General features: G+C 54.5%; 1 protein-coding gene across 4 annotated transcripts in view; it reads left to right on the forward strand.

Annotated features, from left to right (window-relative positions):
- ACADVL (acyl-CoA dehydrogenase very long chain) overlaps positions 1–14,006 on the forward strand; it is a 54,817-nt gene that overhangs the window by 33,367 nt on the left and 7,444 nt on the right. For all 4 annotated transcript variants that reach the window (XM_043523154.1, XM_027833530.3, XM_037909615.2 and 1 more), the window contains 7 exons: positions 597–659; positions 810–911; positions 4,118–4,215; positions 7,841–7,913; positions 9,645–9,717; positions 10,674–10,746; positions 11,340–11,415. In XM_043523154.1, coding sequence (XP_043379089.1) covers positions 597–659; positions 810–911; positions 4,118–4,215; positions 7,841–7,913; positions 9,645–9,717; positions 10,674–10,746; positions 11,340–11,415 — 558 coding nt within the window. The remainder of the gene's footprint in view (positions 1–596; positions 660–809; positions 912–4,117; positions 4,216–7,840; positions 7,914–9,644; positions 9,718–10,673; positions 10,747–11,339; positions 11,416–14,006) is intronic.

Consider the following 14,006-nt stretch of genomic DNA (forward strand, 5'->3'; position numbering starts at 1 on the left):
TGAAGCTGTTTCCCAGGCACTGAGCGATGGTGATGGGTTTGGATGAGCGGTGTTGCAGTCCTTGCTCAGACAGACTCCAAAAGCATCGTCCTTGCCAAAGTGCTTGTGAGTCACCTGATGTGGAATGGGGATGTGCGATCACTTGAAGAAGAAAAAATGGCTACTTACCTGTTCTGTGACTGTTGTCCTTTGAGGTGTGTTGCACACGTCCGTCCCACAACCCACCTCCTCCCCTCTACACTGGAGTCAAACCCACTCGGGAGGGTTCTCCCTTTATACCCTCACCTGGTAACATGACCCTGGGGTGTGCGCGTGGGCTGCCCCAAGGGGTTCTGCCAGGGAAAAGCGTCTCTGGTTTTGTTGCCCTGGGTGTGCACCCACCTGAAATAGGATGGACACGTGCAGCATGTCACTAAGTTACAGCACAGGTAACTAATAGGTAACCACCTTTGCCATTACAGTATTATAACAAACGCAGGCCCACCTAGGACTGCCCAGAGCCACCGGGCTAACTGCTATTATGCTGACACATCTGAGTTATCACATCGAGACTAGAAACATTCCCCTCTGCTGCACTGTGATGTTTTTATCTTTAGGAAGCAGCCTGGCACGTCACAGATGAGTGCATCCAGGTCCTTGGAGGAATGGGATACATGCAGGTAAACGAGCTTGGCTCCATCCGCCCCCAGCAGAACCACATGCATCATTTTTAAGGCTGTATTCAGGAGCTCGCAGTGCTCTGCCAAGGCAGCTGTGTGCACTCCTCTTGCAGCGATCACTTGAGTCTATTAAGGTCTTTGTTTGCACAGGAAGCTGGTGTCGAAAGAGTCTTGAGGGACCTGAGGATTTTCCGCATTTTTGAGGGCACCAATGACATCCTTCGCTTGTTTGTGGCACTGACGGGCGTTGAGGTAAGGGGCTCTCTGTGGGCAAACACCTCCCCTTAAAGGCCTTGGCATTTTCCGGCACAGAGCGAGCATTGCACGGCACAGCTGGGAGAGGGGGCCAGGAATCTGCCCTGGGACTAGGAGCAGAGTCCCTGCACTGCGCCAGTGCCTCCACCAGCAACAGCCTCTCCACGGTGTGCGGAGGAAGCCAGGGTGGGGTGCGGGCAGGGCTATGCCTCTGCCCCACACTGGCCCGCTGGGCTGGCTGGATGCAGGGGGGAGCACTAAGGCCGGTGGAGCTGGCTCTGAAGGGATTCTAGTGGGGTCAGCTATGAACCCTGCAGCCATAGTGCAGCCTCCTCACACCACCCGCAGCGCAGAGCGTTAGCCGCAGCTGCTGAAAGGCCTCTCCAGAATCGCGTGGGAGGGTAACGTATGGGCGGTAGAGATGGGCCTGAATCAAATGTGCTCAGATCCGAACAGTCCCAGCACTGGGGGCTGAATCTAAACCCAGATCCAGATCCACACTTCATAGCTGGAGGGAGCCGTATGAAATTGGCTGAACCAAACCCTCGTCCAAACACCCGAAGCTGTGACAGGAGGGGCTGGGTGGGGGGTTGGGCCGGGGGTGGGCAGGGGGATGTTTTGGAATTTGGAACCTGATCTGAATTTTGTGGCAAAAGTCCATTGCTGATGGTATGGGCCAAATTCTGCGCTCCATTGACTTCAGTAATAACAGTCGTACCCAGCTCTTGTGCTGCTCCCATGTGCAGGGGTAAATAACACTTCCTCATTCACGTTCTCCATACCAGCCGTGATATTAGAGACCTCTATCACATTTCCCCTTCGTCGTCTCTTTCCCAAGATGGACAGTCCCGGTCTTTTCAATCTCCCCTCATAGCTGTTCTATAACCATAGTCATTTTTGTTGCCCTTCTCTGTACTTTTCCCAATTCTAATTTATCTTTTTTGAGATGGGGCGACCAGAACTGCACGCAGTATTCAAGATGTGGGCGTACCATGGCATAGGCGCCGACTTCTACTGGCGCCGGTGGGTACTTGACCCCACTCTGCCCCCGGCCCCACCTCGACTCCACCCCTGCCTCACCCCCTCCCCCATTCCAGCCCCTTCCCCAAAGTCCCCGCCCCAACTTCGCCCCCTCCCTGCCCCTATTCCGACTCTTTCCCCAAATCCCCACCCCCGCCCTGCTTCTTCCCCCTCCCTTGCTTGCTACAGCTGTTTGGCGGTGGCAAGCGCTGGGAGGTGGGTGGAGCAGCGGGGACACGGCGTGCTCAGGGGAGGAGGCAGAGGTGTCTTATTCTCTTATTTCTCTTATTTCTGTCTTATTATGTATCCTTTTCCTAATGGTTCCTAAAATTCTGGTCACTTTTTTGACTGCCGCTGCGCATTGAGCAAATGTCTTCATAGAACTATCCATGATGACTCCAACATATTTCTTGAGTGGTCACAGCTGATTTAGACGCTCTCATTTTGTATGTGTACTTGGGATTATGTTTTCCGGTGTGTATTACTTTGCGCTTATAAGCATTGAATTTCATCTGCCATTTTGTTGCCCAGTCACACAGTCCTGTGAGATCCCTCTGTAACTCTTCACTGTCTGCTTTGGACTTAACTATCTTGAGTAATTTAGACGTATTGGAGCATAAGCTTTCGTGGGTGAATACCCACTTCGTCAGATGTATGACAAAGTGGGTATTCACCCACGCAAGCTTAAGCTCCAATACATCTGTTAGTCTATAAGGTGCCACAGGACTCTTTGCCGCTTTTACAGATCCAGACTAGCACGGCTACCCCTCTGATACTTGAGTAATTTAGTATCAAATGGAAACTTTGCCACCTCCTTTGTTCACTACCTTTTCCAGATCACTTATAAATATGTTGAACAGCTCTAGTCCCAGTACAGATCCCTAGGGGACCCCGCTATTTACCTCTCTACACTGTGAAAACTGACCGTTTATTCCTACCCTGTGTTTCCTATCTTTTAAGTAGTTACTGATCCATGAGAGGACTTTCCCTCTTATCCCATGACTGCTTACTTTGCTTAAGAGCCTTTAGTGTGAGATCTTGTCAAAGGCTTTCTGAAAGCCCAAGTACACTATATCTACTAGATCACCCTTGTCCACATGCTTGTTGACCCCCTCAAAGAATTCTAAGAGGTTGGTGAGGCAGGATTTCCCTTTACAACAGCTGTGTTGCCTCTTTGCCAAAATATTGTGTTTATCTTTGTGTCTGATAATTCTGTTCTTTACTATAGTTTCAACCAATTTGCCTGGTACGGAAGTCAGGCTATCCAGCCTGTAATTGCCACGATCTCCTCTGGAGCCTTTTAAAAATAAACTGTATTATATTAGCTACCTTCCAGTCATCTGGTACAAAGTCTGATTTAAATTACAGGTTGCATAGCACAGTTAGTAGTTCTGCAATTTTGTATTTGACTTTCTATACAACTCTCGGGTGAATACCACTTGGTCCAGGTGACTCGTCACTGGTTGATTTATCAGTTTGTTTCAAAACCCCTCGGTTGACACCTCCGTCTGGGACAGGTTCTCAGATCCGTCACCCATCTTAGACACATTCCCATCCCAATTTTTAATGCTGTAGACTTTGTTCTCTTCTTCAGTGAATGGAGCCCCCTTGTTGGGGGTGCTGTATGTACAAACATTTAGGTGGATGGACAGAAATCTGGGTACCATGTAATGTTGTAATGCAGAAATGTTTCTTCATAAATCCTTCATGAATCCAAGCAATCTGTTCCACTGAGCTAAGGCCCTGAAATATGGTTTATTTGCAGAAAATAAGGTGGTAGATTTTCATATTTCGCTACTGCAGGGGTTCTCAAACTTTTGTACTGGTGACCCCTTTCACTTAGCAAGCATCTGAGTGCGACCTCCCTTATAAATTAAAAACAATTTTTTATATATTTAACACTATTATAAATGCTGGATACAAAGCGGGGTTTGGGGTGGAGGCTGACAGCTTGTGCCCCCACCCCCCCATAATAACCTTGTGTCCCCCTGAGGGGTCCTGACCCCCAGTTTGAGAACCCCTGTGCTACTATATAGTTAACCCAGAGATGCCCGGCACAACTCGGAACCTGCTGTATCAATCCCCTGAGGCTCATCCTGAGCATGTCCCTTTGCAGGGGTAGCCCTAAGAGTGTGTGAGTGTGTGTAATTAAATTCCTTTAATCGTTTTTAAAACATTTTCAGTATGCTGGGGTCCAGTTAAAGAATCTGCGAACAACTGTCATGAATCCATCAGGGAAAACTGAGACCATCCTAAAAGATATCGGGATGAGAGCAAAGCGGTAAGCAGCACAGAGAACCTGTTACAGTTTCCTTTCAGTTACAGTGGTGTAAAATAACATGCTGCTTCTACTGGCAGGGCGATGGAATAATGTATCTGTACGGCGAGAGTGCAGAGAGCCGTTGAACCAAACTGTAAACCCTGTAAACAATGAAGCCTGCAAACTGTAAACCCTGTCTATGATGAACACCACTTCAAGCCAGGGGGTGCAGTAGCACCCCCTCCACCCTTAGTTCCAGCCCCTCTGGTCCTGAGAGCATGCAGTGAAATCAGAAGTGATGCTTGCGATGCCAGAGCAGAGGCTTAATAGTGAGCCAGTCCTCCAGCACAGAACCAGGGGCGCTGTGACGCTGATGGTGCCTCCTTTCAGACCAGCTGTAAAACCAAATTCCTGAGCATTTGTGGTCATAAGGATCCTATAGCTAGGGTGCCCAGGTGCCTGGTTTTCGACTGGAAAGTCCGGTTGAAAAGGGGCCCTGACAGTGTCCGGTCAGATCTACTGACCAGACACCCAAAGACCAGTTTCTGCGAGTGGGAGAGGCGAGAAGGCACTGGTTCATCACCTGCTCCAGCCCTTACTCAGCCAGGACCTCCTCCTACCTTCATCAGGCAGCTGCAGCCCCAGCCCCAGCTCTGCAGGCAAGTCCCTCCTGACCCAGGTGGTGGGGGGGTTGGAGGGAAAAAGCAGTGAGCAACAGGTGGGAGGGGTAAGAGGAGTGGACAGAGGCAGGGCCTCAGCGGAAGAGGTGGGGTAGGTGTGAGGGCTCAGGGGAAGAGGTGGAGCAAGGGTGGGGCTTTGGGAGGAATGGGTGGGGCAGGGGTGGGGCCTTAGGGGGGATGGGGAGAGGCAGGGGAGATTCCAGCACTCCTGCTGAAGTGTCTGTTTTTTAAATATTACCAAGTTGGCAACCCTCCTGTGATTGGTTCCCTCTGGGGTGCCACTTGGAACTGGGATACCACTGAGCTCGCCAGTCCCACCAGCCTGGGTTCCCCTTACTCTGTGTTGCTGTGACAGGCTCTCAAGCCCCCTTCCATCACACACACACACGGCTGCAGCTTCACACAGATGCTGGGATCAGTTCTGCATGGGAAAGCTCAGCTAAGGAATTGCCCAGCACTCAAGTGCACACCCCCTTTGGAGTGTAAACCCAAAATTGTGTCGTCTTGCGCTGCAGAGAGAACTATAGAGCATAAGCTCATTGAAATTCGCTCCCTCCCTCAATGTGGAGGAAGATATGCACAGCCTTTTGTCCCCCAGTTATGAATTCCACAGACTGGTTTTAGAGAAAACAAAAGCAAGTTGTTAACTACAAAAGATAGATTTTAAGTGATTATAAGTGATAGCAAACAGATCAAAGCAGATTACTTTAGTAAATAAACAAAAACTGCGAACTAGATGGGTAAGATATAAATTAGCAAATTCTCACCCTGAGTGATAAACTGGCTGGAAGATTCTTAAGGTACAAGCTGCCTTGGCTTTCCCAGGTTTTCATACACAGGCTAAAAATCCTTCTAGCCTGGGACCATCACTTCCCACAGTTCAGTCCTTGCCCCTCAGGTGTTTCCAGGTGTTGCAGGGAGAGTGAGGTACCTTCGTGATGTCATTTCCCCCTTTTATATCTTCTTCCCACTTGCTGGAAAGTTCTTTTGCTGTGACCTGGGTCAGACAGTTCCCACTGTGTAGTGCTGTCTCTGAGAGGTTTTTGTTGTACACAGTTCCTGGGTGTGCCTGCAAGGGCGGGGGAGAAGGGGGATACCAGCGAAAGGATGACACTCAGGCCTGAGAACAGCAAGCTATGCTTTATTGAAGGAAGAAGTTACGCTCCAATCTGCGCGGGGAGTCCCTAGGGCATGCAGAGGGGCTGCAGGAGACTCTGGCCGTTCGGGAGAGCTGACCAGGCAGGACTCCGCTGGGAGCAAGTCCTCTGCAGTGTTATATTCTCTGTGCTTATCTCGGGGTTACATAGGGTCAACAGCTGGTTACATTCTTACATGTATGATTTATGCTTGTTATATAAACTGACTTGTTTACAGGCAAAAAATATGCTGAGCTATGCTAAGATATATATTTTGGCAGGGTCTGTCGGACAAAGGTCATTGAAACTGCCTGCATCCTCCGCTTACATTCAGTCATGTACACGATCCGCCACTTAGCTCCTCGCCAATCTTCCGCAACTCTGCCTCTACACTGGGGTAATCCTGGTGTTCCTGTTCACACTGGGGTAATCCTGGTGCTTGTGTGCATTTCCTCAACAAGCCATTAACCTTGTTTGGCCATTTTACTGTTGTACCTGAAAGGCTGCTTGTGGGTGTGTTCAACCTCAGAACAGGTTTGAGTAACACACACAGAGCCAAACTTCATAACTTCACATACGATGATAGCATGTACAATCCAACGAGATATTACTGTCTAGCAGATCCAGACTTTTAGAATGATACCTCACAAGACATGCTTTGTACAAAACATATCCTAATTACATGACAGTGGTGAATATTGAGGTGTCAGGGTGTCACACCTGCCTATAGCCCTTTTTGCAAGAGTTGGGGTCAGGGACGGCAAAGCCTTCCCAGAAGTGGGGGGCCAGGCCCCTCGCCCCTCTATGGCTCACCCTTTGCTCCTGAGGCCCCGCCCCCAGCCAAGCTGGAAGCCAGAGCTCCTCCAGGGAGCTGAGGACCCTCCACCTGCCTGGGGTGGGAGAGCCCAAGAGCTGTTCCCAGCCTGTGTCCCCACCCCCAGGGCAGGTGGAGGATCTGTGTCTCCCACATGGCTGCCCGGGCTCCAGCTGCTAGCCTGGCCCCCCCAGTTCCGGCGCATCTGGTTGGGGTGTTAGACCAGGTGGTCTGGCCAAGTGTCCATTTAAGTGTTCACACTTTGCTACCTCAGTGGGAGTTTTGCAAGATCAGACCTAATGTCCTGTGCCCAGAATGGTGTGCATGGTACGTCACATGCATCATGTGATAAAGGTGGGAGGAAATTGTTCATGTAGAAAGGCTGATCTTGGTATGGGCACTTCCTGGAGATCGTGCACTGCCGGGTTTAGCTGCAGTTGTTTGAACTCAAACTCTTTTATGGTAGGAGTGAACCTTAGAGATGAGTTGTTGAAATAAGCTGACCAGATGTCCCAGTTTTATAGGGACAGTCCCGATTTGTGGGTCTTTTTCTTATATAGGCTCCTATTACCCCGCACCCCCTATCTCGACTTTTCACACTTGCTGTCTGGTCACCCTATGTTGAAATGATACTGGGCCAAATTCATCCCTGCTTTACCTCCAGCTCCAGGGTATGTCTGCACTAGGAACCTGGCAGCATCAATAAAGACACTTACTACAGTGACACAAGGGGTTCTTCACTCGCTGTAGTAAATCCAGCTCCCCAACAGGTGGTAACTAGGTCGATGGAAGAATTTCACCTAGCGCTGTCTGCACCAGGCTTAGGTCGGCTTAGCTACGTCGCATAGGGTGTGAATTTTTCACTGCCCATAGTGATGTAGTAAAGCGAACCTAACTTCGTAGTGCAGAATAGTCCCCAGTGACTGCCGTGCAGTTGCTCCTGGATGAGCTGCTGTGTTGTGTTTTAAACCCTTTGTCCTTTCATTTTTTTGCTCATCTCTTTTCTCCCTTTGCAGTAAAGTTGGGATTCCCACTGGCTTGTCTCTGGAGGGAATCGTTCACCCAGGCCTAGACAACAGTGCATACCTGGTAAGGGAATTCTTTCTGAAAGATTTATTTCTCAGAGCCTGACCCTGCAGCTGTTGGAGTCATTGGTAAACCTGCTGTCATCTCCAGTGCTGCAGGGCCTGACCCTTACATAGTCTGTCGTATTATGAGATCTGAATTATTTTGTACGTTTCTTGCATTTTTAGCCTTAAAGCAAATAATTTTCATGACAGCATCTACTCACCAATGATGAAGTTTTTGTGATTCACAGCATTCATCTAGCATCTGCTTTAGACGAAGTTCATGCAAGGAATGTTTCTGTAGCTTACAGTTAGGAATGAACCTGGAAGCCTGTGTTTTAAATGAAGTGTTAGCTCTTTAAAAAGTCTTTGCTAAATATGAACTTTCAGATTCAGACTGAAACATCATTTTCATGTTTAAAATACCATTGCCCAGCTGTCATTTCACTCTTTCAGATTTGTCAATCTGATTTGTCAGATTTGTTGTCTCTGGCACAATAATAATAATTTACATTTTTAGTAGCATTTGGCATCCGCAGATCTCTAAGCACGTTCCATCACTCACAGTGTTACAGAGGGACACACATGGATGGACATGCACACACAAATGGACACACATGAATGTGAACACGGATACACACACACACACACTCTCTCTCTCTCTGTTTTCTTGTAGGGGCTGTACTTTCTCCTGGGGGTATTGCTTTACTTCATTCTTGTTGTTTTCCCTTCATCTAAGATAAAAGAAATTGTAGGCAAAGCGCACATGGAGACCCACAAGACAAAGCTGCCAGTACAGGAGACAAGCGTCCCCATGTACTGCCGGGGGGGCTGGAACAATTTGTATAGTGGGGGTGCTGAGAGCCATTGAACCAAACTGCAAACCCTCTATATAATCGAATCCACTTCAAGCTGGGGGTGTGGCAGCACCCCCGCATCCCTAGTTCCAGCACCGATGCATACTGCCCTGCCAAAGTGATTGAGCTGTGCCCTTGAGGGGCGAAATGGCCATTCTGTCTCCATGGCCCATTCCTTTACAGGCCTCACTGCTGAGCATATCCCCAAGGGCCCAGTTGTGATGGTGGTTTCTGGTCTGCGGAGGACCCCAAACCCTCAGCAGCTCGCCTGGGACCCTGGGATCCTATGTCACCGGCAGAACTAGGGTTCTCCCTAGCTGGTTCCTGAGTGCCAGCTCCCCAGTCCCACCCTGATCTCTGAGTTTCAGTGACACCCAGAGGGCCAGTCCCCAGTGCCCGCCTGGGTGTTTTGTGTTGCTCAGGCAGCATAAAGCACAGGGGCTGCTCTGGGGGCAACTGGGGAATCCCCTGGCCAAGAGAACCCTTGGGTCTTGTAGAGCAGCTGTAGCTGGCTTCATACCGCATGCTCCCAGCCCTCACGGTATGGGGGCAGGGCAGGAGCGCCTTGTGCTCCAGCAATCCCCAGCTGATAGAGTGGCCCCAGGAGGCCAGTCCTGCCAGTGGAAGTTGGGGCAGCCTTGAGGCTGCTCAAAGTCATGCCAAGGGCTGAATCAGCTCCAAGCTTGGGGCTGGAAAGTGGCTTAGTGCCAATTTGCCTCCAGGTCCGAATACAGTGCAACTGGTCCCCAGGATCCAGCCCAGTGCCCTGTGCTGGACGCGCTTTTCCCAGCGCTGCTCCCTGATCCCCAGAGGCACCCACCCACCCAGCAGTGGTTGCTGAAAGGTTACAGCTGTCTTGGAAAGGAAATGAACTGCTCTTCTGTGTCCATGTAAAGGTGACAAGGGCCATTGACCTGTTTGGTGAAGCTATTGAGAGCCTCCTGCTGAAGTACGGCGAGAAGGTGATAGGTGGGTGCTTCTGTGGCTGCTGTCAGCCTGCTTCTAACCAGCCATCAGATGACGTTAAACGACATTCCACCATTTGGCCTGTCGTAAAACCCATCACTGGGGCACCGAGCCAGGGCCCAGGGTGTGCTCCCGGAGCACCACTTCTGTCACCTCCGGCAACGCTCTCGTCTCTCCCCTTCATCCTCTCCCCATTTCCCCTCTGAATTCCTTCCCGCATCACACTCCTTGCTCTGCCCACCGCACCTCTCTCTGAGTACAGACCTAGGTGGTGTGCGTCCATCCCTTGGGGATTGATATGGGTCTCCTCACTGCGGCATGCCGGGGTGAAAGCTCCCCCGTGCCAGCCTGGAGCGTCGCTGGGCTGCAGGACTGCAGTGCAGCTGGGGTGTCCGCGTGGCCCGGTGTGCCTGCTCTGCATCCAGAGCCCCACAAAGCTCTGCAGGCCAAGATCTGTGCGTAGCACCAGCATCACGCAGCCCTGATCCTGATGGTCTCCCAGGGCTCCTGAACAGCTGTACGAGTCGTATCCTGCCCTCAGTGTGCCTGTGACATTCCATTAGCACCCAGGGGAGCTGAGTGCGCAGAGCCAGGATCCAACAGGGGCCCCAGAAGTGACTGACCGATGGGTCTGGCTGGTTTGTTTAATTCGCTGGGGGCTGGGGCCGCACTGCGGGGTGCTGCTGAGCATTTGGCTCAGGAAAACGCTCCAGTCTGCGTGTTAGAGCCAACCAGCCCAGTGAGCTCCCTGTGCCAGGCTCCGGCGGCATCACCCCCCTCCCAGGGTCTCCAGTCGGTGGGTGGGTCCTTGTAGCAGTTTCTGGCCTGCCAATGTTTCTGCGCGGTGAGAGCCGGTTCACTGGCTTCCGTGCAAGTGCTGCGGAACTGCTGTTAGTTTTCACTAGCATAACACGTGCGTGTGCACGCATGCCCCGTCTCACCAACGTCTCTTCTCCCAGACGAACAGTTTCATCTGAAACGCGTGGCCGACGCTGCCATTGACATCTATGGCATGGCTGTGGTAATCTCCAGGTACGTGCGGCTAGCAGAGGAGAGCGAGTGCTTGGGAACGGTGTTCCTGGCCTGGCTGCCCACTGACCCTCCCAGGCTGCGGAAGGCGCTTGTGGGCATGTGGTGCTTGTGTAGACGTGTCCCTGCCCCAGTAGCTTGTCTGCCACAGCGGCCAGTGCAGAGCGAGTGGCGGTAGGAGAGCGCCTGACATACGTGGGAATTTCTGTGCACATCGAATGGGCTCATCCCGGTAGCACCTGGGAAGCCAAACAAGACCGAGTGAGACCCTATGTCCCTCGAAAGCCAGGACTGTGCCTTTGCTCGCCCAGTCCGGGCGTCTCTAATACAGGGTCAGATCCAGCTGCTGGCGTTGGGGTGAGCACGGTGGGAATGAGTGGGACATGCCACAGCTGCTTGTTCTCCAGGGAAGGGCTCCAGAGAAGCAGGGGAGACCAATCCTGTCCTCTGGAACCTGGTCGCTTTGGGGCGATGCTCTATGGCTGGGCTTGTTCCGCTTTCCTGCTCCAACCCGTTCTGACAAGTGCATTTTCTGCGCTCACAAAGTCCTTTGTCCCTGTGGCCCCTCCCTCGTGGCCACCGTCTTGTCTCCGCAGGGCCAGCCGCTCTCTGTCTCTGGGACAACCCACCGCTGAGCACGAGAAGCTCTTGTGTCAAACGTGGAGCCACGAGGTAGGCTACAGGCAGCTGAGGGGCCGGGTTTGGTTCACTCGCTGTGGCAGGCTTATGGGCTTGTCAACAAGCCAGCCCTGGCTGTGAGCTTGCTGCCAGTCCCTGCAAGAGAGCCCTGCATGGCCAGTGTGCGTGCCCTGGGCCCCACACACGCCGTGAGGGCCCTGCCCCCCGTGCACCCTGGGCATGCCCTGGCCCCCGCCCACACACCCTGGGCCCCTGCATGAGAGCCCCACATGCCCCCCTGTGTGCCATGAGTGCCTCTCTGCATGCCCTGAGCTTCCCCATGCACACCCTGTATGAGAGCCCCATGTGGACCCCTAGGCACCTCTCCACGTGCTCTCTGTTTGCCCTAAGGCCCTCCCCCCCGCATGCCTTGGGCACCCTGCATGAGAGCCCTGCATGCCCTCCATGTGCCCAGCACCCATGTACAATATGCTGCATCTGCCCCCGTGGCCTCAGTGCGGGCTACGTGAGGGGTGTTGATCTGCCGCGTGGTCTGTGCGGGGCCGTGGCTACGTGCGGGGTGTCGATCTGCAGCACGGTCTGTGGGGGGCCGTGGCTACATGAGGGGTGTTGATCTGCCGTGCGGTCTGTGCGGGGCCGTGGCTACGTGAGGGGTGTTGATCTGCCGCGTGGTCTGTGCGGGGCCGTGGCTACGTGAGGGGTGTTGATCTGCCATGCGGTCTGTGCGGGGCCGTGGCTACGTGAGGGGTGTTGATCTGCCGCGTGGTCTGTGCGGGGCCGTGGCTACGTGCGGGGTGTCGATCTGCCATGCGGTCTGTGCGGGGCCGTGGCTACGTGAGGGGTGTTGATCTGCCGCGTGGTCTGTGCGGGGCCGTGGCTACGTGAGGGGTGTTGATCTGCCGCGTGGTCTGTGCGGGGCCGTGGCTACGTGAGGGGTGTCGATCTGCCATGCGGTCTGTGCGGGGCCGTGGCTACGTGAGGGGTGTTGATCTGCCGCGTGGTCTGTGCGGGGCCGTGGCTACGTGAGGGGTGTTGATCTGCCGCGTGGTCTGTGCGGGGCCGTGGCTACGTGAGGGGTGTTGATCTGCCGCGTGGTCTGTGCGGGGCCGTGGCTACATGCGGGGTGTTCATCTGCCGCGTGGTCTGTGCGGGGCCGTGGCTACGTGAGGGGTGTTCATCTGCCGCGTGGTCTGTGCGGGGCCGCGGCTACGTGAGGGGTGTTGATCTGCCGCGTGGTCTGTGCGGGGCCGTGGCTACGTGCGGGGTGTTGATCTGCCGTGTGGTCTGTGCGGGGCCATGGCTACGTGCCGGGTGTTGATCTGCCGCGTGGTCTGTGCGGGGCCGTGGCTACGTGAGGGGTGTCGATCTGCCGTGCGGTCTGTGCGGGGCCATGGCTACGTGCGGGGTGTTGATCTGCCGCGTGGTCTGTGCGGGGCCGTGGCTACGTGCGGGGTGTCGATCTGCAGCACGGTCTGTGGGGGGCCGTGGCTACGTGAGGGGTGTTGATCTGCCGCGTGGTCTGTGCGGGGCCATGGCTACGTGCGGGGTGTCGATCTGCAGCACGGTCTGTGGGGGGCCGTGGCTACGTGAGGGGTGTTGATCTGCCGTGCGGTCTGTGCGGGGCCGTGGCTACGTGAGGGGTGTTGATCTGCCGCGTGGTCTGTGCGGGGCCGTGGCTACGTGAGGGGTGTTGATCTGCCATGCGGTCTGTGCGGGGCCGTGGCTACGTGAGGGGTGTTGATCTGCCGCGTGGTCTGTGCGGGGCCGTGGCTACGTGCGGGGTGTCGATCTGCCGTGCGGTCTGTGCGGGGCCGTGGCTACGTGAGGGGTGTTGATCTGCCGCGTGGTCTGTGCGGGGCCGTGGCTACGTGAGGGGTGTTGATCTGCCGCGTGGTCTGTGCGGGGCCGTGGCTACGTGAGGGGTGTCGATCTGCCATGTGGTCTGTGCGGGGCTGTGGCTACGTGAGGGGTGTTGATCTGCCGCGTGGTCTGTGCGGGGCCGTGGCTACGTGCGGGGTGTCGATCTGCCATGCGGTCTGTGCGGGGCCGTGGCTACGTGAGGGGTGTTGATCTGCCGCGTGGTCTGTGCGGGGCCGTGGCTACGTGAGGGGTGTTGATCTGCCGCGTGGTCTGTGCGGGGCCGTGGCTACGTGAGGGGTGTTGATCTGCCGCGTGGTCTGTACGGGGCCGTGGCTACATGCGGGGTGTTCATCTGCCGCGTGGTCTGTGCGGGGCCGTGGCTACGTGAGGGGTGTTCATCTGCCGCGTGGTCTGTGCGGGGCCGCGGCTACGTGAGGGGTGTTGATCTGCCGCGTGGTCTGTGCGGGGCCGTGGCTACGTGCGGGGTGTTGATCTGCCGTGTGGTCTGTGCGGGGCCATGGCTACGTGCCGGGTGTTGATCTGCCGCGTGGTCTGTGCGGGGCCGTGGCTACGTGAGGGGTGTCGATCTGCCGTGCGGTCTGTGCGGGGCCATGGCTACGTGCGGGGTGTTGATCTGCCGCGTGGTCTGTGCGGGGCCGTGGCTACGTGCGGGGTGTCGATCTGCCGTGCGGTCTGTGCGGGGCCGTGGCTACGTGAGGGGTGTTGATCTGCCGCGTGGTCTGTGCAGGGCCGTGGCTACGTGC

This window comes from Chelonia mydas, chromosome 9, assembly GCF_015237465.2.
Source record: "Chelonia mydas isolate rCheMyd1 chromosome 9, rCheMyd1.pri.v2, whole genome shotgun sequence".
NCBI classification, from domain to species: Eukaryota; Metazoa; Chordata; order Testudines; family Cheloniidae; genus Chelonia; species Chelonia mydas.